Genomic DNA, 24,945 nt, shown 5'->3' on the forward strand with positions numbered 1-24,945 from the left:
TGCACCTTGTTGTCTTAGATTCTCCAGCATCTGCAGTTCCTACTATCCCCAAGTCAACCCAACTCAGTGATAATCCAGGCCTTGGAATCCAAAGTCCTTCTCCTGCTTCATATCTCTTTGTGGTAAAATGTTATAAAAGGAAGTGTGGAATTAAATCTCTCAGCTAGCATGTGGCATATCTTTAAGAGACATGCTCATGATTGCATCACTGTATTGTATATAGTATATACACCTTATAGTGTAAAGGTGTCAGACTCCATCTTAATTGCAGCCATTTGAAACATGGTATGCTGCCCTTTGTAACTGAATAGCTTAATAGTAGCCCAGATAATGATGTGCCTGTGACTGTAATATATACAGCTATTAGGAGCTGTAATGGACATCTGTTAAAGTTTCAGGATTATGTTACCCATGTATCATTCTAATTTTACAGGTGCTAACATAAGTATTGCCTCATCAAATACAAATACCCTGCTGGAGGCAGGTCAAAGGGAGAAGTGTTTCTAACAGGTTGTGGGAAAACCAGCATGACAAAAACTGATCTTTTTTCCTGATGCTAAAAACATACATAAAATCATTGAATCATACATCCAAGTATATTAGTAATTATTATGCTGTGCTGTTCAGTGCATTTGCATTTGTATTCCATCAGCCAGTGCAGTTCAAGTCCGAGTGGTATTATCAAGATACTATGGGACTCACTCAGCTATGGTTAGTAAATGTCTGGAAGTATCAATGTGAAGTTCCATGTTGGTGTTTTCAAGTTCCACGAGGCTGCGACGGATCTCCATCTGTTGCCGAAATGCAATCATTAATTGGTCTCTCAGTCGGTCCAGCTCCCCTCGATTGTATTGCACTGAATGTTGTTGTACCTCAGCTGGAATTACATAACAAAATTATACATGAATGATAATACAGAGACTACTGTTCCCTTTGGAGCTTTTCTCAAATCATATTTAAGGATTTAGGCTCACTGGTTATTTATTACCCAGTTTATTCCTTCATCAGCCAAGCAGGCTGGCGGTTGTGGGAGCAGGCTCCTTATACCTGTTGCAGACATGTCCTGTCTATTCTCTGCCAATAAATAATAGGGTTCCTGACAATGAAGGTCAGTCTCACTCAGGTGAACCCCTCACCGTCAATGAATTGTCAGGTCAGCCACCTTGAACCTAGCATCACACCTGGCAGAACACACTGTTACCCATGGAAATTTTTAAATCATTGTAATTTTGCTCGTAGTTTGTACATTTTTCTATGCTGAGGAGATGAAAATTAGGGAAAATATCTCTGACAGTTTTCTACATTTTGTTTTCTTTCATGGAAAAGAGACATCAGTGTCAAGGCCACCCCCTGTTGCCCATCCCTAATTACTATTGAACTGAGTTGCTTGTTCGGTCAATGCAGGGGGCAGTACAGTGTCAGGAACATTGCTGTGGATCTGGAGTCACATGTAGTCCAGATGAAATAAGGATGGTAGATTTCCTTCCCTGAAGGATATTAGTGAATTAGATGGGATTTTACAATAATCAATCGTGGGTTCATGGTCTCCACTACTGAGACGAGCCTTTAATTCCTGAACACAAATTCCACCAACTGCTGTGATGGAAATTGAACTTATATTCACAGAACATTAGCTTTGGCCTCTGGATTGGCTGGATGTGGTATCACAAGCATTTCTATATCAAGGATGGTAGATTCCTTTCCCTAAAGGAGATGAGTGAATTACATGGGTTTATTTGGTCACTGTTACTGAGACAGCCTTCAATTTCAGATTTTATTGATTGAATTTAAATTCACTCAGCTGTTGTGGTGGTTTGTTCGCATTAGCCTCAATACGTACGTAATCAGTCTAGTGCCATTATCACCACACCATTGTCTTCCATTAATTCTTCCCCTAATTTTAAGATCTTGGCTTCTTTTCAATGGAAGATCTTCCTTGAAGATGGCAAAGTAACAGGTGTGCCACTCAAATGCCATGCAATGATCATTTTCAATAAGGGACAATCTAACCACCACCCCGTTACATTCAATGACATTACCATCACTGAATCCCCCACTATCAACATCCGATAGGTTAGCATTCACCAAAAACTGAACAGGACTAGCCGTATAAATACAGTGGTTACAGAAGCAGATCAGAGGCTAGAAATACTGCAACAAATAACTCACCTCCTGACTCTTCAAAGCCTGTCTACCATTCACAAGGCACAAGTCAGGAGTGTGACGGAATACTAAACAAAACATGACATCAAGCTTGACATCATTCAGAGCAAAGCACACCATTTGATTGGCACCACATATACCATCACCCCATCCAGCAAACATTCCACCATCGACGCTCAGTATCAGCACTGTGTACTCTCCACAAGATGACAATGGCTCGTTGATCTCGGGATATGATTCTCACTTTAGGGATTGTACAGGGTAGATAGGTGAGAGATCTCGCATTCAAATCCCAGACGAGCCCTAATTGCTTGTTGGGGCAGCATGGTGGCTCAGTGGTTAGCACTGCTGCCTCACAGCACCAGGTCAAATCCACCCTTAGGTGACTGTCCGTGTGGAGTTTGCACATTCTCCCCATGTCTGCGTGGGTTTGCTCCAGTTTCCTCCCACAGTCCAAAGATGTGCAGGCTAGGTGAATTGGATTCTAAATTCCACTGTAGTGTTCAGGGATGTGTAAATTAGGTGGGTTATAGGGGGATGGGTCTGGGTGGGATGCTCAGAGGGTTGGTGTGGACGTGTTGGGCCGAAGGGGCTGTTTCCACACTGTAGGGATTCTATGAAAAATAAACGAAAATGCACTGCAGAAATTCACCAAAAATCCTTAGGACATTCCAAACCCATGGACAGTTCCATCAAGAGAGACAAGAACAGCAGATACATCGGAACACCATCACTTGGAAGTTCCCCTCCAAGCCACTCACCATCCTGATCTGCAAATATATTGCTATTCCTTAACTGTCGCTGGGTCAAAATCTGGAATTCCCTCCCCCAGGGCGTTGTCAACTTACAGCAAATTAACTACAACAGTTCAAGAAGGGAGCTCACCACCACCTTCATAAGGGCAACTAGGGATGGGTGATAAATGTTGGCCTAGCCAGTGATGCCCACATCCCATTTGAATAAAAAAAGGCAAAAAAAAACTATGTCACTGTTTTAGTCTATTCATATCTTGGCTACAGGTATTAAAATTACACAGGTGTACTTTATAAAAATTTAAATCTTTTCTGTGGATGAAATCTATACATTTAATTGAAAGTACTTACATCTATCTCAAGCATACCATGTTCCATTATCTACGTTGATATGAATCACATTGCATGAACAGCTACAATGCAGCATATAGCATCAACTACCAAAAGTATAAGCAATTTTCTTTAGTTTCTAACTTCATACTGTCTCCTGATTTTAGATTTAGTTTTAATTTGGGTTGTGATTCCAGATCAGGCAAATATCAAATTTAAAAATAATAGCTAGGGTTGAGGTGACAAGATCAGAGAAGTATCAGGCAGTATTCTGTTTTCTGATTAATGAGAGAGAGAGTTTCTCATTGCAGCAAGTTGCTATCATCTGTGCAGTTAGAGTCATAGAGATATACAGCATGGAAATAGACCCTTCAGTCCAACTTGTCCATGCCAATCAGATATCCTAAATAAATCTAGTGCCATTTGCCAGCATTTGGCCCTTATCCCTCTAAACCCTTACTGTTCATATACCCATTCAGATGCCCTTTAACTTGTAATTCCACCAGCTTTCACCACTTCCTCTGGCAGCTCATTCCATACACGCACCACCCTCAGCGTGAAAAGTTGTCCCTTAGGTCCCTTTTGAATCTTTCCCCTCTCACCTTAAACCAATGCCCTCTAGTTTTAGACTCCCCCACCATAGGGAAAATACCTTGTCTATTTAGCCTCTGGATGCCCCTCATGATTTTATAAACCTCTATAAGGTCACCCCTCAGCCTCCGACGCTCCAGGGAAAATAATCTATAGCTCACCCTATAGCTCAAACCTTCCAACCGTGGCAAGATCCTTCTAAATCTTTTCTGAACCCTTTCAAGTTTCATAACATCCTTCCTATAGCAGGGAGACCAGAATTGAACGCAGTATTCTAATAGTGGCCTAACCAATGTCCTATACAGCCACAACATGACTTCCCAACTCCTATACTCAATGCAGTGACCAATAAAGGCAAGTATACCAAATGCCTTCTTCACCATCCTATCTACCTGGAACTCCACTTTCAAGGAACTGTGAACCTGCACTCCAAGGTCTCTTTGTTCAGCAACACTCCCCAGGACCTTACCATTAAGTGTATAATTCCTGCACTGATTTGCCTTTCCAAAATGCAGCACCTCACATTTATCTAAGTTCAGGGGCGGTTGGTGGCTCAGTGGTTAGCACTGCTGCCTCACAGTGCCAGGGACCCAGGTTTAGTTCCACCCTTGGGCAATTGTCTGTGTGAAGTTTGCACATTGTCTCTGTATCCGTGTGGGTTTCCTCTAGGTGTTCCGGTATCCTCCCACAGTCCAAAGATGTGCAGGCTAGGTGGATTGACCATGCTAACTTGCCCATAAGTGTTCAGGGATATGTAGATTAGGTAGGTTATAGGGGGATGGGACTGGGTGGGATGCTCTGAGGGTTGGTGCAGACTTGTTAGGCCGAAGGGCCTGTTTCCACACTGTAAGGATTCTATGATCTTAAACTCCATCTGCCACCCCTCGGCCCAGCGGCCCATCCGATCAAGATCCCCATGTACACTGAGTTATGCTTCTTCACTGTCCACTACACCTCCAATTTTGGTGTCATCTGCAAACTTACTAACCGTACTTCTAATGTTCACATCCAAATCATTTATATAAATGATAAAAAGCAGTGGACCCAGAACTGATCCTTGTGGCACACTGCTGCTCACAGGCCTGCAGTCCAAACAGCAACCATCCACCACCACCCTCTGTTCCATAAACCCAGCCCATCAATACAAATATGAAACAATTTATGATTTTTTAAAATAAGTAACAAAATATCTATGTACATTTTAAAAAGAAACAGTCACTGAACAGGTTTTTCCTTTTCAGTGTAGGTGTTCAGCAAGAGAGGAGATGGAGACAGAGCACATGGAACCCAGTCTCTGTTCACTGAACTACCTTTGGATTTCCAGTCATATTGTAACATGCATCAGATAAAGATAACTGTTACTTGTTAACAAATCAATGAAGTCTTCCCGACCTTCCTTCTCACTCTCTTTTAGGCATGACTGGCTATGACAATGGTGGGAAAGCACACAACGTTTAAAAAATATGTAGACGAGCACTTGAAATGTCACAACATTCAAGGCTACGGACCCAGTGTTGGTAAGTGGGATAATTGTAGATAGGTCAGTGCAGATTCGATGGGCCAAAGGGCCTCTTTTGTACTGTAGGACTCTATGGCAATATGACTCTAAGAAAGAACTGATGATATCAGAAATTAATGAATCTGCCAGTTGTTCCTCACGCCTGTAACTGATCTCCGGCTCTTGCACCATTCCAAATTTACCCGAGCTCAGACAGGTGGGCACTGGGCTCAAGAGAATGATCTGGTAGCCAGGCAACATCTGAAGTACTGTGACCAGTTTTAGTCCCTTTATTTAAGGAAATATTTCTTTGGAGAAAGTTCACAAGGGTGATACCTGTATAGAGGGATTATCTTATGAGCAAAGGTTAAACAGGTTGGGACTCTATTTATTGGAACTTGGAAGAATGAGAGGTGATCTCATTGAAGCATGTAGGATTCTTAAGGGTTGACAGGTAAATGCTGAGGGGACATTTTCCCTCAAGGGAATGTCTAGCACCAGAGGGCAGAGTCTCAGAATTAAGGGGTGCCAGTTTAAGAATGAGATAAGGAAGAATTTTTTCTCTCAGAGGATTGTGTGTCTTTGGAACTCTTTTCCATAGAAAGCTATGCAGGTAGCTATACACCTTGTGTATATTTAAGGCTGAGATAGATTCTTGATCAGCAGTGAATCAAGTGTTATAGGGAAAGGGCAGGAAAATGGACATAAGAAATGCCAGATCAACCACAATCCTATTGAATAGCAGGGCAGTCTCAAGGAGGTGAACAGCCTACTCCTGTTTCTATTTCTTATAGTCTTACGGTGAAATGAAAAACTCTTCAAATGTACTGTGCCTGTTGACTTCAGGCAGAGCCTGAAGAGAATCCACCCACAACATTGTCAACATCCTGAAAATTACTAGACCAAGCCATGAAAACAGTGTGGATCAGCTAAATAAATAATGCAGACCAGCCATATAACCATACAAAAATAGTGGACCAACTATATAAATACTGTGGACTAGTCATAAAAATACCATGGACCAATAGTATAAATACTTTGGTAGATTGCTCCCTCTAATGATATAAATAGTGTGGTAGCCACTTAAACACAGCGGGACAGCCTTGGTAATACTGTAGACTAGCCATTTACATACTCTTGGCCAGGCATATAAATACAGCGGTCCAAGCATATAAATGTTATGGACCAATCATATAAACTCAGTGGACCATCATATATGTACAGTGGAACAATCATATAAAAGGGGAGGCAATGGCCTAGTGGTATTATCGCTGGACTGTTGATCCAGAGACCCAGATAATGTTCTGGAGACCCGGATTCGAATCCCATCATGGCAGATGGTGGAATTTGAATTCAATAAATATCTGGAATTAACAGTCTAATGATGGCCATGAATCCATTGCCAATTGTCAGGAAAAACCCATCTGGTTCACTAATGTTCTTTAGGGAAGGAAACTGCCATCCTTACCTGGTCTGGCCTACATGTGACTCCAGACCCACAGCAATGTGGTTGGCCCAGAGGGCAATTAAGGATGGGCAATAAATGCTGCCTAGCCAGCAACACCCTCATCCCATGAATGAATAAAGGAAAAAAAAATACTATGGATTGGCCATATAAATATAGCTGGCTAAATATATAATCCATTGGCCTAAACATATAAGTGCTGTGGACAAGTCATTTATAAATACAATGAAACAACATGTAAATACTGAGGACAAACTGTATAAATACAGTGGACCAGACATTTAAATATTGTGGACCAACCATTTAATCACAGAATCGAAGTACAGACGATACCCTTCAGCCCACTGGCTCTGCACCAACAAATGCTGCTCTAAATCTGCACTAGTCCTACTTTTCAGTACTTGACCCATATCTTTGTGTAACATATCAAATGTTCATCCAAGAACTTTCTAAAGATTGTGAAATTTCCTGCCTCAACTACCTTCCCAGGTAGTGCATTCCAGATTCACACTACCCCTGAGTAAAAAAAAAAAATTTTCCTCAAGTCTCCTCTAACCTTCTGCCTTTCACCTTAAAATTATGTCCTCTCTTATTGACCCTTCCACTAAAGGGAACAGCTGATTTCTATCCACCCTGTCCATGTCCTTCAAAATCTTACACAAGTCACCTCTCAGCCTTTCTTATTCTAAATAGAACAACCCAAGCTTATTCAGCCTCTCTTCATAGCTAAAGTGCCTCTTCCCAGTTATTGTCCTGGTGAATTTCATTTTCACCTACTCCAGTGCAATCACAGTCTTCCTATATTCCATTTAGCAGACTGTACATAGTACTGCAGCTGAGGCCCAACCAAAGTTCTGTACAGCTCCAATATAACCTCCATGATTGTTTTTCTTCTCTATAAACATTCAAATCAGAAAATCAACCAGAATCAACTCAATGGAATTTGTGGAGAAAGACGACTGAACTGTCTTTCCAATTTTATCCCTTCTGTCCATGTGTATTCTCTTTGTGTGTGCGTGCATGTGTGTGTTGTTATGGACCAGACCAAACCAGTTTCAGATATATCAAGGAGACAGCCTAAACCCTAACTTTTATCTTATTTAAGGGCAAGTGTAAGGGGCCATGTTCCAAACGTAATTCGATTCGTCTTTAAGCAAAACACACTTTATTCTTACATCCAGTTAAAAGACAAACAAGAGAAAGAATAATGTGTATCATTTTAACTCTATTAAATAATCTATTACTCTGTTAAGTTCTCTAACTACTAAACAGCAACTGATCGATGTTTCAGTAGGAGAGCATTTTGGGCTTAGTGACCATAACTCCATAAGATTTTGAATACTCATGGACAAGGACAAGAGTAGCCCTTGGGTGAGGGTGCTTAATTGGGCAAGGGCCAATTACATCCAAATTAGACAGCAACTGGGGAATGTGGATTGGGAACAGTTATTTAAGGGCAAACCTACGTCTGGCATGTGGGAAGCCTTTAAAGGCGAGTTGACTAAAGTGCAGGACATGCAAAGTGCAAGGCGAATTGTAAGCTTAGTCAAAAGGAAAAAGGATACATACGACAGGTCTAGGCAGCTACAAACTGACGAAGCCATTGAAGAGTATAGAGAAAGAAGGAAGGAACTTAAATGCGGAATTAGGAAGGCGAAATGGGACCATGAAATGTCATTAGCAAACAGGGTCAAGGAAAATTCCAAGGCTTTTTATGCATAAATCAGAAGGAAGAGGGTAGCAAGTAGAAAGAGTAAGCCCATGCAAGGACAAAGGAGGGAAATTATGCATGGAACCACAGGAAGTAGGAGAGATCCTTAATAAGTACTTTGTATCGGTGATCACCAAGGAGAAGGACATGACTGATGTTGAGGTCAGGAATGAATGTGTGAATACTCTAGAGAATGTCAATATATTGACAGAGGAAGTTTTAGGTATCCTAAATTGCATTAAGGTAGACAAGTCCCCGGGACCAAATGGGATCTATCCCAGGTTACTGTGAGAGGCAAGCAAAGAAATAGCAGAATGGAGACCGATAACTAGTAGTGTTCCACAGGGATCAGTCTTAGGTCCTTTATTGTTTGTAGTATATATAAATGATTGGGAGAAAAATGTGTGTGTTGGATTGGCAAGTTTGCAGATGACATGAAGATTGGCAGAGTTGCTGATAGTGCCAATGATTGTGAAAGGTTACAACAGAATATAGACAGATTGGCGACTTGGACACAGAAATGGCAGATGGAGTTTAATCCAGACAAATGAGGTGATTTTGGAGGATCAAATTTAGGTGTGAATTATACTGTAAATGGCAGAACCCTTAGGAACATTAACTTTCAAATGAATCTGGATGTGCAGGTCCACAGTTCCCTAAAAGTGGCAACAGAGGTGGCCAAGGTGATTAAGAAAGCATATGGTATGCTTGCCTTCATTGACCAGGACATGGAGTACAAGAGTTTGCAAACCATGTTGCAGCGATTTCAAATCCTTGTTAGGCCACATTTGGTGTATTGTGTACAGTTTTGATCACGACACTACCAGAAGAATGTGGAAGCTTTGGAGAGAGTACAGAGAAGGTTCACCAAGATGTTGCCTGGTCTTGAGGGCATTGGCTATGAGAAAAGGTTAAAAAAGACTAGGATTGTTTCACTGGAATGACAGCGGCTGAGAACAGACCACAAAATTATGAGAGGCATAGATAAGGTAGAACATAGAACATAGAACATTACAGCGCAGTACAGGCCCTTCGGCCCTCGATGTTGCGCCGACCTGTGAAACCAGGTGGATAGTCAGAGGCTTTTTCCCAGAGTTGAAGTTTCAATTACAAGGAGGCACAGGTTCAAGGTGAGATCCACAAAATTATGAGAGGCATAGATAAGGTGGATAGTCAGAGGCTTTTTCCCAGAGTTGAAGTTTCAATTACAAGGAGGCACAGGGTCAAGGTGAGAGGGGGGAATTTGAAGGTAGATGTGTGAAGGACGTTTTTTTCATGCAGAGAGTGGTAGGAGCCTCGAATGCACTGCCAGAAGAGGTGGTGGAAGCAGGCACGTTGGTGATATTTAAGAGGGACCTGGATAGTTACATGAATAGGGAGGGAATAGAAGGATACAGACCAAATAAGGGCAGAAGGTTTATTTTATTAGATTAGTTAGGGCGTGATGATCGGCACAGGCTTGGAGGGCCGAAGGGCCTGTTCCTATGCTATACTTCTCTTTTGTTGTTTGTTCTTTTATTCTATGTACTTGTGTGGCCACTTTCAGGGAGCTATGGACTTGAACCTCAGGATCCTTCTGTACGTCAATGCTGTTCAGACCCCTGGCATTAACTCTACACTTTGTCTTAAAATTTGATCTCCCAAAGTGCAGCACCTCACACTTAGCCAAATTAACCTTGATCTGCCCTTTCTCTGCCCATATCTGCAACTGATCTATATCCTGCTATATCCTTTGTCAACCTTCTGCACTATTCACAACTCTGCCGATCTTTGTCTCATTTGCAAGTCTGCTAAGCCAGTCGTCTACATCTTCATCCAAATCAAGGGTCCCAGTACAGATCCCTGTGGAACACCACTAGTCATGAACCTCCAACCTGAAAAACACCCTTCCACCACTACACTCTGCCTTCTTTGGGCAAGCCAATTCTGAATCCAGGTAGCCAAGTCACTGTGGATCCCATGCATCATAATTTTCTGGATGAGTCTACCTTAGAGGGCCTTATCAAAAGCCTGACCAAAATTCATGTAGACAACATCCACTGTTCTACCCTCATCAATCACCTTCGTCTGCTCCTCAAAAAATTCAATCAAATTAGTAAGACATGACCTGCCCTGCACAAAGCCATGCTAACTGTCCTTAATTATGCCACGTTTTTCTAAATGCGTGTAAATGCTATCCATAAGAATCCTCTCCAATAGCTTCCCAACCATCGATGTGAGACTCATCGGTCTGTAGTTTCCTGGATTATCTCTATTTACTTTTCTGAACAGAGGAACAACATTAGCTACTTGCCAGTCCTCCGCTACCTCTCCAGTGGCTAATAAGGACACAAAGATCTTGGTCAAGACCTCAGCAATCTCTTCTCTTACCTATCTCAACAAGCTGAGGTAGATACCATCAGGGCCTGGGGACTTATCCACCTTAATGCTCTTCAAGAAACCTAATACCACTTCTTTCTTGATCTCAAAATGCCCTAGCAAATTAATATGTTCCTAATCTCCACACTAGTCACTGGGTCAAGATCCTGGAACAGCTCCCTGTCAACACTGTGGGAGCAATTACACTATGCAGTCTGCAGTGGTTCAAGATGACAGCTTACCACCATTTTCTCCAGGTAATTAGGGACAAGTACAAATACAGACACAGCCAATGATGCCTACATCCCATGTGAGAGAAAAATAAAATCAGCCCTAAAGTTTTCCAATTAACTTCTTTAGTCATTGAGATTAGCGTGCTCATTACTTGCTAACGAACTATGTTCTACATTGCTTGTTGGACACTAGTTACACATTCTCAAGCCAGGTATTGTTGGAGTCAGATGTAATCAATCACTTCATTGGTCCTAATGTACCTCAGTGTGTTGTTCCAAGCGCACATGATTATTATGTGCATATAGCCACTTTGCATGAGGTTAGCAATTTAATGTTAACTTGTGTCCAATTGATGAGCTGGCTTATGTTCAAGCCTGTGCTCACTTTAGGAATTGGACTTGGAATGCTCGATTCAGGTCATGCCAGCCATCAAGAATTTCCAGATCCCATTCCATTTAAATCCAACATAAAGGCATAGACATTGCAAAATACAGGAAAGGAAATGGAATAAAAAATTGTTTGTAAAATTTTTATTCCTTTATTTGGCCCAGGTATATTCTGCAATAATTTAGAAAAAAAACCCTCAGCTTCATTATGAACTATTTATATAAACATTTCATAAAACAATATGTTACTGCTGAACCTTGCCAAATAATTTAGGTTGGAAAATTATCGTAGTCTTAATCTGCCAGAACTAAATTTAATTTTAGTCCAATATTTCTCAGAGCAGCTAACATCTTTAATATTCAGGTGTGAAATTTCAGGAGGATGAGTGAAATACCCTGATTCAGTTATAATAGTAAAATACCACAGATCCTGGAGGTGGGAAATCAAAACAGAAAGTCCTTGATAAACTCAGCAGGTCTGACAATAATCTGTGGAGCGAGAAGCAGAATTAACAAGTTTTCAGGTAAATGATGGTCCATCACTAGTTCTAATCAACCCGTTCAGAGGAAGGGTCACCGGACCCGAAACGTTAACTCTGTTTCTTCCTTCGCAGATGCTGCCAGACTTGCTGAGCTTTTCCAGCAACTTTGTTTTTGCTCCTGATTTACAGTATCTGCAGTTCTTTCGGTTTTTACTCTGTATCTCTCAACAGGTACTGCACAACCTGTGTATTCACAAGGACTATAAGTGACTGAATTGCAGTCTCAATGCAACAATTAGTCACCTCAATTAGTCATCTCAATGTGATCGAGATAGAGCTGACGTTCTGTTCTGATCCAGTAGTCTGAGCAAAGCCAAATAGCTATCTATAACTCTGGCTGTCACTGATAACTGATAAATCAGTCTAACTGACTGATCTGTAAAAAATACCTATATAATATCCTGAAAAATCTCAATTTATTGAACATTATAGAAATACTTGGTAGAATGTTCTGGGAGTTGCATGTTGGCTACTAAAAGAAGGACCAGTCTGTCACCCCTGCCCAAAGACACAATTTGAGCACGGACATTCCTGGCACAGTTGGATTTTATGTCTCGTATGTAAACGAGCCATCTCAGTAGAGGTTAGAATAGGTTCCTGAGAAGTATAGTGCTGCATGGGAAAGTTTTACATCCCTGCTGATGTCAGAGGGAGGAAGGCCAGTGGAACAGCTTCTTGCCACTACAGCTGAAGGACTAAGACTTCCACCACCAGCCACACTGTGCAATGCTCGCTCTGTCGCATTCATTCATTTCTCCTCTGGATCAGTAACATAGAAACGTAGAAACAGAAAATAGGAACAGGAGGGGGCCATTCGACCTTTCAAGCCTGCTCCACCATTCTTCATGATCACGGCTGATCATCCAACTCAATAGCCTAAACCTGCTTTCTCCCCACAACCCGATAAAAAGTTTCCACCTGTTATAGGTCACACGCTTTTCCTGCCTGTTTAGCACATGCATCATTTTTAACTGGGGGAAATCTCTCCACTGGTTGGAGTTATACCTGGGACATAGGAAGATGGTTGTAGTTGTTGGAGGTTTCTCAGCTCTACGACACCTTTGCAGGAGTTCCTCAGGGTTGAAGTTGTACTTATCCAGGCCAGTCAGGGAATATTCCATTATACAGAAATTGTTGGAACAGTTCTGAGGAAGGGTCACTTGACCCAAAACGTTAACTCTGATTTCGCTCCACAGATGCAGCCAGACCTGCTGAACTTTTCTAGCAATTTCTGTTTTTGTTTCGGGTTTACAGCATCCACAGCTCTTTCGGTTTTTATATCCCATTACACCCCTGACTTGTGCCTTGTAGATGGAGGACAGGCTTTGGGTTGTGAAGAGGCCCAACCATCTTCAGCTGCTTCATCAATGACCTTCCCTCCATCACAAGGTCAAAAGTCAAGATGTTCAGTAATGATTGCACAATGTTCAGCACAATTCCTGAAATTCTGAAACAGTCCATGCCCAAAAACAACAAGGCCTGGGCAAAACCAAAGGCTTGCTGAAAAGTGGCAAGTAACACTTGTGCCACACAATTGTCAAGCAATGACTTTCTCCAATTAGCTGAGCTCTCACCATGGCCTGTTAAACACGCAATGCTGTAACCATCATTGTATCCACCACTTATTAACATCCTGCAAGTTTTGATTGACCAGAAACTGAAATAGAATTTCTACATAAACACTGGCTACAAGAGAAGATCAGAGGCTAGAAATCTTGCAGCAAGTATCTAACCTCCACACACCACAAAGTCTGGCCACCATCTACAAGGCACAAGTCAAGGGTGTAGTGGAATATTCCCCACTTGCCTGGATGAGTGCAGCTTCAACAACACTCTCTTGACACCGTCCAGGCAAAACAGCCAGCTTAATTGGCACCACATCCACAAACATCCACTCTCTCCATCACCAACACTGAATAGCAGCAGAATGTACCATCTATAGATACACTGCAGAAATTCACTAAAGAGCCTGAGACAGAACACTCCAAAACCATGACTGCCTCCATCTAAAAACACAAAGGCAGCAGATACATGGAACACCAACACCTATAAGTTCCAACCAAGCCACTCACCATCCTGACTTGGAAATATATCACCATTCCTTCAGTGTTACCGGGTCAGAATCCTGGACCTCCCTCCCTGATGGCACTGTGGATTTACCAATATCAAATGGGCTGCAGTGGTTCATGAAGATAGCTCACCACCACCTTCTCAAGGGCAACAAAGGATGGATAGGTAGTAAATGCTGATGCAGCCAGCGATGTCTACATCTCGTGAGTAAATAAAAAAAACTTACAATAACTTATTTCAAAATCACTCCTCAGTTTGACCCGTATTTTGGATAGCCATGATATGGAGGTGATGATGTTGGACAGGTGTGGACAAAGTCAGAAGTCACACGACACCAGGTTATAGTCCAGGTTATTATTTGAAATCTCAAGCTTTCAGAGCGCTCTGCTTCATTAATAAATCTAGAGTTTATTAATAAAATAAATTAATAAATCTGGAATTGAAGCAATGGTGCCATGGAACTATCAAAAAAGACCCACCCACTTTTAATATCTTTTAGGGAAGGAAATCTTCCATCCTTACCAGGTGCGGCCTACATGTGACTCCAGACCTGGAGCAGTGTGCTTGTAATTGTACCCTGAAACTTTGGAACAAGTCACTGAATTGTGCTGAATTGCTACGTATATCTGCTCCACATGGTCTGCAGTGGTTCATCACCACCTTCTAAAGACCAATTAGTGAGAAGGCTTGATAGCAATGCCCACATCCCATGAAAGAACAACTGAAAAAAAAAGTAACTTTTGTTTCACTATATAGTGGAATGTGGTGATGAAAATATGACCCCCACCTTCACGTTACAAAATCTTTCACAAAGTGGCTGGCTTAATTATTTCACTCATATTTACAAAAACAGTTCTCTAACTGTATTCAAGTATTACATCTAAATAGCAACAATTTTGATATGTATACAATTAAATTGCTTTGTATTTCCAGGCATTGGGAAGGCCACCTTGGGAATTCTACAGACCCCCACCCTTGTCGTCTGCAAACCCTTTGATAAGGGTCTACAAACATACGCCCATATGTATTGCATAGCCAAACCTTGCTTCTCACACACAGATGTCTAGTCCAGTATTTTTCATGGGTCTGTAGTTCCATGGAGCTCAATAGGTTCAATATAATGTTCAGTTACAGATTCCCATAACATCAGCAATATCAGACTGTGTGAGTTTAACAATGTTCTCACCCACATGAGTAACCCATTATGAATCTTCAGTCCAGCTCCACCAATTTGCAATATTAGCATAAATAATTGTTTAATCTTCATGTGCTTATCTACCATATTTTTGGGCCACAAATGGTGAAAAGGCTGGACACTCCTCAAACAATATCTCTTCATTTCTAACACTCCTGAACCTACCTTGGATGTCTCTTATATTGGCTTTCTCACATTTTTTTCGTTCTGGCCCCTGTTCATCAATCTTCAACTTCAGCTGCTCAATCTCTTTCCTCAGATCAGCTATGATGTTGGTGTACTGCGTAATGTGGTACGTGATGTTGAGCAGGTTTCGCTTCACCTTAAAAGTATAACAAATCTCCAATCAGAAGCTGTGAAATGCGGTCCAGAGGAAATACAACAGGGAAAAGATACAACAGTTTAGTCAAAGTTACATTATATGGAACAGATTGTCCAGGGCCATCACTGTCACTGGGCAGAACAATGGGAGCCATCCAGGAGGTGCATATCATTGTAATTTGTTGAGTTGTTCTGCCTGCAATCACTGTACAATTATCATGTCGCCTCAACAATCCCTGACCTTTTCTCTTAAAATCTTTTAGCATAGCTGTGAACGTCCAACAACTTCATTTTCTGCTTTAATGTCAGATTTTTTTTACACGTCATTACATAGGAAAGAAGTCTCACACTGCCTATACTCAAGTCTCATTCAAGAGATGTGAACATTGGATCTGAATCTTCTGAGCAGCTGTGTATGAAGCTTCACCTGACCCAACACTGCTGAGCAATTCTTCTGGAACCTTCTGGCTGTCACAGAAAGATGTGAAGCCCCTGTTTAGAATCACAGAATCCACACAGTGCGGCAACAGGCCCAAGGAATCCACACCAACGCTCCAGAGAACATCCCACCCAGACCCACTCCTTGCCCTATCCCTGTAACCCGTTTCCCATGGCTAATCCACCTGGCCTGCAAATCCCTGGATACTATGAGCAATTTAGCATGGCCAACCCACCTAACCTGCCCATCCTTGAACTATGGGAGGAAACTGGACCACTCGGAGATAACCCATGTAAACATGGGGACAATGTGCAAACTCCACACAGACAGTCACCCAAGGGTGGAATCAACCCTGGGTCCCTGGTCCCTGTGAGGCAGCAGTCCCACTTAGCCACTATGCTACCCATAAGAGGTTTTAATAGGGGAGGGAGACAGAAGACGGGAAACTATAGCCAGTTAGCCTGACCTTGGTTATTGATAAGATTTTAGGATGAGATTGCAGAGTACTTGGAAGTACATGGTAAAAAGGTGCTGAGTCAGCATGGCTTCATCAAAGGGAGATCATGCTTGACAAATCTATTAGAATTCTTTAAAGAAGTAATGAGCAAGTTTTGTCTACCCATATAACCAATTTGGTCCACATATCAGGATTTTCGCAGAGTCCTGAAACATAGAACATTACAGCGCAGTACAGGCCCTTCGGCCCTCGATGTTGCGCCGACCTGTGAAACCAATCTGAAGCCCATCTAACCTAAACTATTCCATTATCATCCATATGTTTATCCAATGACCATTTAAATGCCCTTAAAGTGGGCGAGTCTACTATTTTTGCAGGCAGGGCATTCCACGCCCTTACTACTCTCTGAGTAAAGAAGCTACCTCTGACGTCTGTCCTATATCGATCACCCCTCAATTTAAAGCTATGTCCCCTCGTGCTAGCCATCACCATCCGAGGAAAAAGGCTCCCACTGTCCACCCTATCTAATCCTCTGATCATCTTGTATGTCTCTATCAAGTCACCTCTTAACCTTCTTCTCTCTAATGAAAACAGCCTCAAGTCCCTCAGCCTTTCCTCATAAGACCTTCCCTCCATACCAGGCAACATCCTCATAAATCTCCTCTGTACCCTTTCCAATGCTTCCACATCCTTCCTATAATGCGGTGACCAGAACTGTACGCAATACTCCAAGTGTGGCCGCACCAGAGTTTTGTACAGCTGCAACATGACCTCATGGCTCTGAAACTCAATCCCTCTACCAATAAAACCTAACATACTGTACGCCTTCTTAACAACGCTATCAACCTGGGTGGCAACTTTCAGTGATCTATGCACATGGACATCGAGATCTTTCTGCTCATCCACACTACCAAGAATCTTACCATTAGCCCAGTACTCTGTATTCCTGTTACTCCTTCCAAAGTGAATCACCTCACACTTTTCCACATTAAACTCCATTTGCCACCTCTCAGCCCAGCTCTGCAGCTTATCTATGTCCCTCTGTAACCTGCAACATCCTTCCGCACTATCCACAACTCCACCAACTTTGGTGTCATCCGCAAATTTACTAACCCATCCTTCTACGCCCTCATTCCAGGTCATTTATAAAAATGACAAACAGCAGTGGCCCCAAAACAGATCCTTGAGGTACACCACTAGTAACTGAACTCCAGGATGAACATTTCCCATCAACCACCACCCTCTGTCTTCTTACAGCTAGCCAATTTCTGATCCAAACCACTAAATCACCCTCAATCCCATGCCTCCGTATTTTCTGCAATAGCCTACCATGGGTAACCTTATCAAACGCTTTACTGAAATCCAAATACACCACATCAACCGCTCTACCCTCATCCACCTGTTTGGTCACCTTCTCGAAGAACTCAATAAGGTTTGTGAGGCACGACCTACCCTTCACAAAACCGTGTTGACTATCCCTAATCAGATTATTCCTTTCTAGATGATTATAAATCCTATCTCTTATAATCCTTTCCAACACTTTACCCACAACCGAAGTAAGGCTCACTGGTCTATAATTACCAGGGTTGTCTCTACTCCCCTTCTTGAACAAGGGGACAACATTTGCTAGTCTCCAGTCTTCTGGCACTATTCCTGAAGACAATGACGACATAAAGATCAAAGCCAAAGGCTCTGCAATCTCCTCTCTAGCTTCCCAGAGAATCCTAGGATAAATCCCATCCGGCCCAGGGGACTTATCTATTTTCACACCTTCCAGAATTGCTAACACCTCCTCCTTATGAACCTCAATCCCGTCTAGTCTAATAGACTGTATCTCAGTATTCTCCTCGACTACATTGTCTTTTTCCAGCTTCAGTCCAAATTCCAATGATTCAGAGATAGTGAGATTTGGCTGTATGTAGCTGAAAAGCTCTATCTGCCCAGCAATGTAACTGCTAAAATTCCCATGATGCTGTTGAACACATTTCCCTGCCTCCATACAAGATTAGCACACATCAGTGATCTCATCATTATTGCACAGTTGTTTGTGGGAAGTGCAAGTGGCTGATGTGTTTTCTATATTCCAGCAGTGATTACACTTTATAAATCATCCTTGAGACATTCTAAGATTATGGAAGGACCTATTTAAATGCAAGTCCATTGTAATATAAAGAATATAATATAAATAATAAAAGTCTCTTCTTTCCCTATCTTATTGATTAGAATTGTCTTGTTTCATTTGGAAGATTTTATGACTCTTTTTGCAGAATGGTAATCATAAAGTAATGACAGCAAAAGCAATGGGCCCAGACAACATTCCAGCATCAATATTGAAGAAGTGTGCTCCAGAACTAGCTGTGCCCCTAGCCAAGCTGTTCCAGTACAGTTTAAAAAGCCGGCATCCACCAAAAAATATTGCCCAGTAGTCCTATACAAAAATTGCAAGAGAGATCCAGTCTAGCCAGTTACCACTTCATTGGTAAATCATCAGTAATGTGATGCATGAGGTCATTGGCATTGCTATCAAGCAGCACTTGCCTAGCAATAACCTGCTCGCTGACATTCAATTTGGGTTCCAACAAGACGAATCAGTTTCTGACCTCATTACAGCCTTGGTTCAAACATGGGCAAAAGAGCTGAATTCCAAATATAAGGAGAGAGTAGCTGCCTTTGCCTATTTGACTGAGGGCAGCATCAGGAAGCACGAGCAAAACTGGAATCAATGGGAACTCTCCACTTATTGGAGTCATACCTGGTACATAAGAAGATGGTTGCAGATTATGCAGTCATTGATTACAGAAAAAGGCTTTTTAGCCCATTGAGACTGCTTTGGTCAAAACAACCACTTAACCATTCTAATCCTATCTTCTGGAACTTAGCCTATAGCATTGTATACCTTGGCATCACACATGTACATCTAAATGCTTCTTAAATGTTTTAAGGGTTTTTGCCTCTACGGTCTCAAAGGCAGTGAGTTCCAGAATCCCACCAGCCTCTGGGTAAACAGTTTTTCCACACCTCCCCTCGAAACTTCACACCAAGATCCCTCTGATCCTCAGTGATTCTTAGGTTCCTACCATTCATCATGTATTCCTTTACCTTGTTTGTTCTGGCCAAGTGCATCACCTTACATTTACCCGGACTGAATTCCATTTGCCACTGATTAGCCCATCTGAACAGTCCATTAGATACATTGGCCATACTAAGTTGCCCACAGTTAGAACATAGAACATAGAACATTACAGTGCAGTACAGGCCCTTCGGCCCTCGATGTTGCGCCGACCTGTGAAACCAATCTGAAGCCCATCTAACCTAAACTATTCCATTATCATCCATATGTTTATCCAATGACCATTTAAATGCCCTTAAAGTTGGCAAGTCTACTACTTTTGCAGGCAGGGCATTCCACGCCCTTACTACTCTCTGAGTAAAGAACCTACCTCTGACATCTGTCCTATATCTATCACCCCTCAATTTAAAGCTATGTCCCCTCGTGCTAGCCATCACCATCCGAGGGATGTGCAGGCTAGGTGGATTAGTCATGGTAAATGCAGGACTACAGGGATAGGGTGGGGGTGGGTCTAGGTGGGATGCTCTTTGGAGGGTCGATGTGGACTCAATGGACCAAATGGTTTCTTCCACGCTGTAGGGATTCTATGATTCTTTCTATATCCTCCTGTAGTCTAAGGCTATCGTCCTCATGATTTACCGCACCACCAAATTGCATATCATGTGTGAACTTATGGATCAACCCTCCCCATTCAAATCTACATAGTTTACACATACCACAAACAGCAAGGGCCCTGACACTAATCCCTGTGGAACCCCACTGACCCAGCCTTGTAGTCACAAAAACCATCCCTCAACCATTGCCCTCTGTGGCCTGCCACTTGAGCAATTCTGTATTGAATTTACCAAATTTCTTTGAATACCTTGGACTCTTACCTTTGTTATCAGTCTCCCATGTGGGACTTTATCAAAAGTCTTGCTAAAGTCCAACTAGACTAGGTCAATATACTGCCCTTATTCATACACCTGGTTACCTCTTCAAATAATTCAACCAAGTTGTCAGATATGATCTTCCTATGCTGACTATTCTTGATGAATCCCTGCCTGTTCAAGTTCCCCATTACTGAGGTTAGACCGACTAGCCTCTGGTTTCCTGGTTTATCTTCCTTCTAGAATAATTGACAGTCCTCCAATCCTCTGGTACCTCTCCTATTGCCAGGGAGGAATTGAAAAATTTAATGCGTGTTTAGAATTCACTTGTGTCAGCTGTGGGACATCTCTGCAGGAATTCCTCAGAATAGTGTCCTTGAGGGTTCAAACATCTTCAGCTGCTTCATCGATGACCTTCCCTCCGTCATAGGGTTAAAAAGTGAGGATGTTCTTAACACCATTTGCATTCTAAATGCAGCAAGACCTGGATAATATCCAAGCTTGGGTTGGTAAGTGAGGAGTATCATTTGTGCCATGCAATGCCAAGTAATTACTATCTCTAATAAGACAGAATCCCCCATTAACGGTCAATGACATTGCCATCAATGAATACCCTACTATCAACATCCTGATGGTTACCATTGACCAAAAATAGAACTGGATTAGCCACATAATTACTGTGGCTGAAAGAGTAAGTCAGAGGCTGGAAATCTTGCAGTGAGTAACTCACTTCCTGATTCCCCAAAGACTGACCACCATCGACAAGACACAAGTCCGGAGTGTGACAGAATTCTTGCCTGGATAATTACAGCTCTAACAATACTCAAGAAGGTTGATACCATTCAGGACAAAGCAGCTTGGCTGATTAGCATCACATTGCCAACCTTCAACATTCACTCTTCCCATCACAGATGCACAGTGATAGCAGTGTGTACCATCTATAAGATACACAGCAGAAACTCACCAAGATGCCCTTGACATTACCTTTCAAACCTGCAACCTTTACTATCTAGAAGGTAACAGATACATGGAACGCCATAACCTGCTAGTTCCCCTCCAAACAGTTCACCATCTTGACTTGGAAATATATCACTGTTCCTTCACTGTCTCTGGGTCAAATTCCTGGAATTCCTTTCCTAACAACATTGTGGGTATATACTAAATGAACAGCAGTAGTTTAAGGAAATAGCTCACCACCATCTTTTTCAAGGGCAATGAGGGATTGGCATTAAATGCTTCCCAGCTCACATGCTATTGTCAAATACAAAAATTGTACATGTGTGAATTTACAGTTTCAAAGACTTGAGATTGTTTAGCTCATAATAATCTCAGAGTTGAAGAATATCTTGGAGGGTCCCAGACACCAGACAATTGCCCACTGGAAGTCCCAACTTCCAGCAATTCCCAGGGAGTTCAGTTGCATTGAGATGTCTGCATAGTCCGACATGGAGTTCCTGTCTGCACTGTTGCAGCATTCTTCCTATCAGAGGTTCTAGACCATTTTATACTGGGATTTGGACCAGCGGCTGTATGTTTGGTCACCTCTGTTGAAAGTGTCTGTGTAGACAATGGGTGTGTTTTGCAGTGAAGTGCTGTGGAATTAAGCAGGTTCCACCACTCACTTCAACATTCACCGGTGGCAAGGCTGGGAATGGAAGGTGGCAAATTCACTCAGTACAAACCTACTGCATTTTTTCCATCAAGATCCAATGCTGCTTGTACTCTGACAGCAAAACTGAGAAATACAAGTAAATGCACAAACATCTTGCTTTCTTACATTTGAGAGTTTTCAATTCTCTTTCAATTTGGACTCCCATTTAGGCATCTTCTGCTTCCTGGTCTATCATCTCTCTTCACATAATTGAAGGAAAAGGAATGATGTAACAGAATTTAAATCCCATTCAAATCAAAATGTCAGCAGCGATAAGATGTCATCCATACCCTTGTTTTAATGTTCTTTGCACGGTCAGCATACATCAGGGTATTCCTGGACTCCTCAAACGAAGCACTGGCAGGACTGATGTGAGCAATCATGACTGTTCTGCTGTTTCCACCCAGTGAGTCCTGTAACAATTGAACAAAACTTAATGTTCACTTAGAAATTCAGACTTTAGACATAAGCCTTGCTAAATTTTGGGCGATAAGATCCTATGACTCAGATTCACCGCTCAATGATTAGCAGCATAGCAGGTAAGACCATAACAAATAGGAACAGGAATAGGCTGTTTGACCCCCTAGAGCCTGCTCCGCCATTCAACACGATCACATCTGATGTTACATTCCTCACGTCCACTTTCCTGTCCTTTCCCCGTAGCCGTTGATTCTCCTACTGATCAAGACTCCATCTGTCTCAGCCTTAAATATACACAAGGACTCCGCCCCACAGCTCTCTATGGCAAAGAATTTCAAAGACACACAAGCCTCAGACTGAAGAAATTCCTCCTTGTCTCAGTCTTAAATTGTTGCCTCCTTATTCTGAGATTATGTCCTAGGTCCAAGACTATCCAATGCAGGAAACCTCTTCTCAACATTTACTCTATCAAGCCTACATATTTCAATGAGATCTCCTCTCATTCCTCCAAACTCCAGTGGGCAGAATTCCAACCTGTTAAGGTTAGTTGGCTCACCGAGCTGGTTTGTTGTTCCGCAGACATTTCATTACCCTGCTGGGTAATATCATCAGTGCAGCCTCCGATGAAGAGTCGGTTTGTTTTCCCACCTGGTTTTTAAACTCAGGAGTCTGTTGAGCTGGATTGCCTCACTTCCAGTTTTCCTTCATAGTGGAATGTATATGGGGTTGAGTTCTATGTGTTTATTAATGGCTTTCTTCATGGAGTGCCAGGCTTCTAGGAATTCCCTTGCCTGTCTCTAAAAACCAGGTGGGAAAACACACCGACGCTTCATCGGAGGCTGCACTGAGGATGTTACCAAGCATGGTAGCTAAACGTCTGCGGAACAACAAACCAGTTCGGCGAGCCAACCAACCTCAACACCCACAACCTGAGCTACAGATCTACTCCAAAACCTTAGAGAATTCCAACCTGTTTAACCTTTGCTTGCCAGACAGTCCCTCCATACCAGTGATCATCCTAGTTAACCTTCTCTGAACTGCCTCCAATGAAACAATATCTTTCCTTAAATAAGGCGACGAAACTACTCAGTACTCCAGATATGGTCTCACCAGCACCTTGTACAGGTGCAGTAAGACTTACCTACTCTTATACTCATACCCCCTTGAAATGAGGGTCAACATTCCGTGAGCCTTCCTGATTACCTGCTGCTCTTGTGTTTTGTGCACATATGCCCCCAAGTCCCTCTACGTTGCAATTTTCAGTAGTTTCTCTTCATTTAAACAATACTCTGTTCTTTTGTTCCCTCTCCCAAAAATATCCATTTCACATTTTCCCACATTATACTCCATTTGCCAACTTTTTACCAACTTATTTAACCTATCAATATCTCTCCGTAAACTGTTTGCATCCTTTCTGCAATCTGCCTTTCCACCTATTTTTATGTCACCTGCAAATTTGGCTACTGTATATTCACTTCCTTCCTCCAAGTCATTCATATAACTTGTACTACTCCTTTGGGGATCTTTAACCCGGAGGTCATTTATTAAACCTGCTTCATTACCCATTACCAGATCCAAGATAGCCTGCTCCCTGGCTAGCTCCAAGACATATTACTCTAGGAAACTATCCAATGGATGAGACACAAGAGGCTTAAAGCCTAGTCCGCACTCCTCTGATTTTCTTGTCAAATGAACAGAACAAACATAGTTTGCATGGTTATGCATATTCTCATAACTAACTTGATTTCCTAGCCAGTGAATGCACTTTACTCAGATGGGTATGAATGAGAGAATGATTCCCCTGTCACCAGATGATTATTAGCACCATAATACTGACTCTAAAAATGATGCAGGATGCTTTCTCTGAATGAATTGTCATAGAAACTCCTGGATCAAATTAAGAGGGCACAAGCAGCCAGAGAGAAGTCACTTCTAAATAATATAGGACTACCAGAAATAGGAGCAGCATTAGGCCACTCAGCCCATTGAGTCTGCTCTGCCATTCAATCATGGCTGATCTGTTTTTCAACTCAGTTCTCCTGCCTCTCCCCATAATCCTCAATCCTGTTACCAATCAAGAATGCAATTATCTCTGCATTAAATACATTCAATTACTTGACCTCCACAGCCCTCTGTGTAATGAGTTCCACAGACTCATCAGCCTTGGCTGAAGAAATTCCTCCTCATCTCAGTTCTAAAGGATCGTCTCTTCACTCTGAGGCTGTGCCCCTGGGTCCCAGTCTCTCCTACTTGTAGAAACATCTCCTCCATGTCCATTCTATCCAGGCCTCTGATATTATGTAAGATTCAATCAGATCCCCCCTCATCATTCTAAACTCCACCTAGACTCCTCAATCACTCCTCATATTGTCAGCCCTTCATTCTTGGAAACCTCCTCTAGACCTCTTCCATCGCCAGCACAT

The 24,945-nt window shown here is 42.2% G+C and overlaps 1 protein-coding gene across 1 annotated transcript in view; it reads right to left on the minus strand.

The window, feature by feature from the left end:
- LOC109910406 (kinesin-like protein KIF19) overlaps nucleotides 1-24,945 on the minus strand; it is a 247,157-nt gene that overhangs the window by 148,598 nt on the left and 73,614 nt on the right. Inside the window, exons 8-10 of the mRNA XM_048609643.1 lie at nucleotides 22,393-22,515; nucleotides 15,461-15,617; nucleotides 703-877 (exon numbers count right to left, since the gene is read on the minus strand). Coding sequence (XP_048465600.1) covers nucleotides 703-877; nucleotides 15,461-15,617; nucleotides 22,393-22,515 — 455 coding nt within the window. The remainder of the gene's footprint in view (nucleotides 1-702; nucleotides 878-15,460; nucleotides 15,618-22,392; nucleotides 22,516-24,945) is intronic.

The sequence above is a fragment of the Rhincodon typus genome, chromosome 21 (assembly GCF_021869965.1).
Source record: "Rhincodon typus isolate 14 chromosome 21, sRhiTyp1.1, whole genome shotgun sequence".
Classification (NCBI taxonomy): domain Eukaryota; kingdom Metazoa; phylum Chordata; class Chondrichthyes; order Orectolobiformes; family Rhincodontidae; genus Rhincodon; species Rhincodon typus.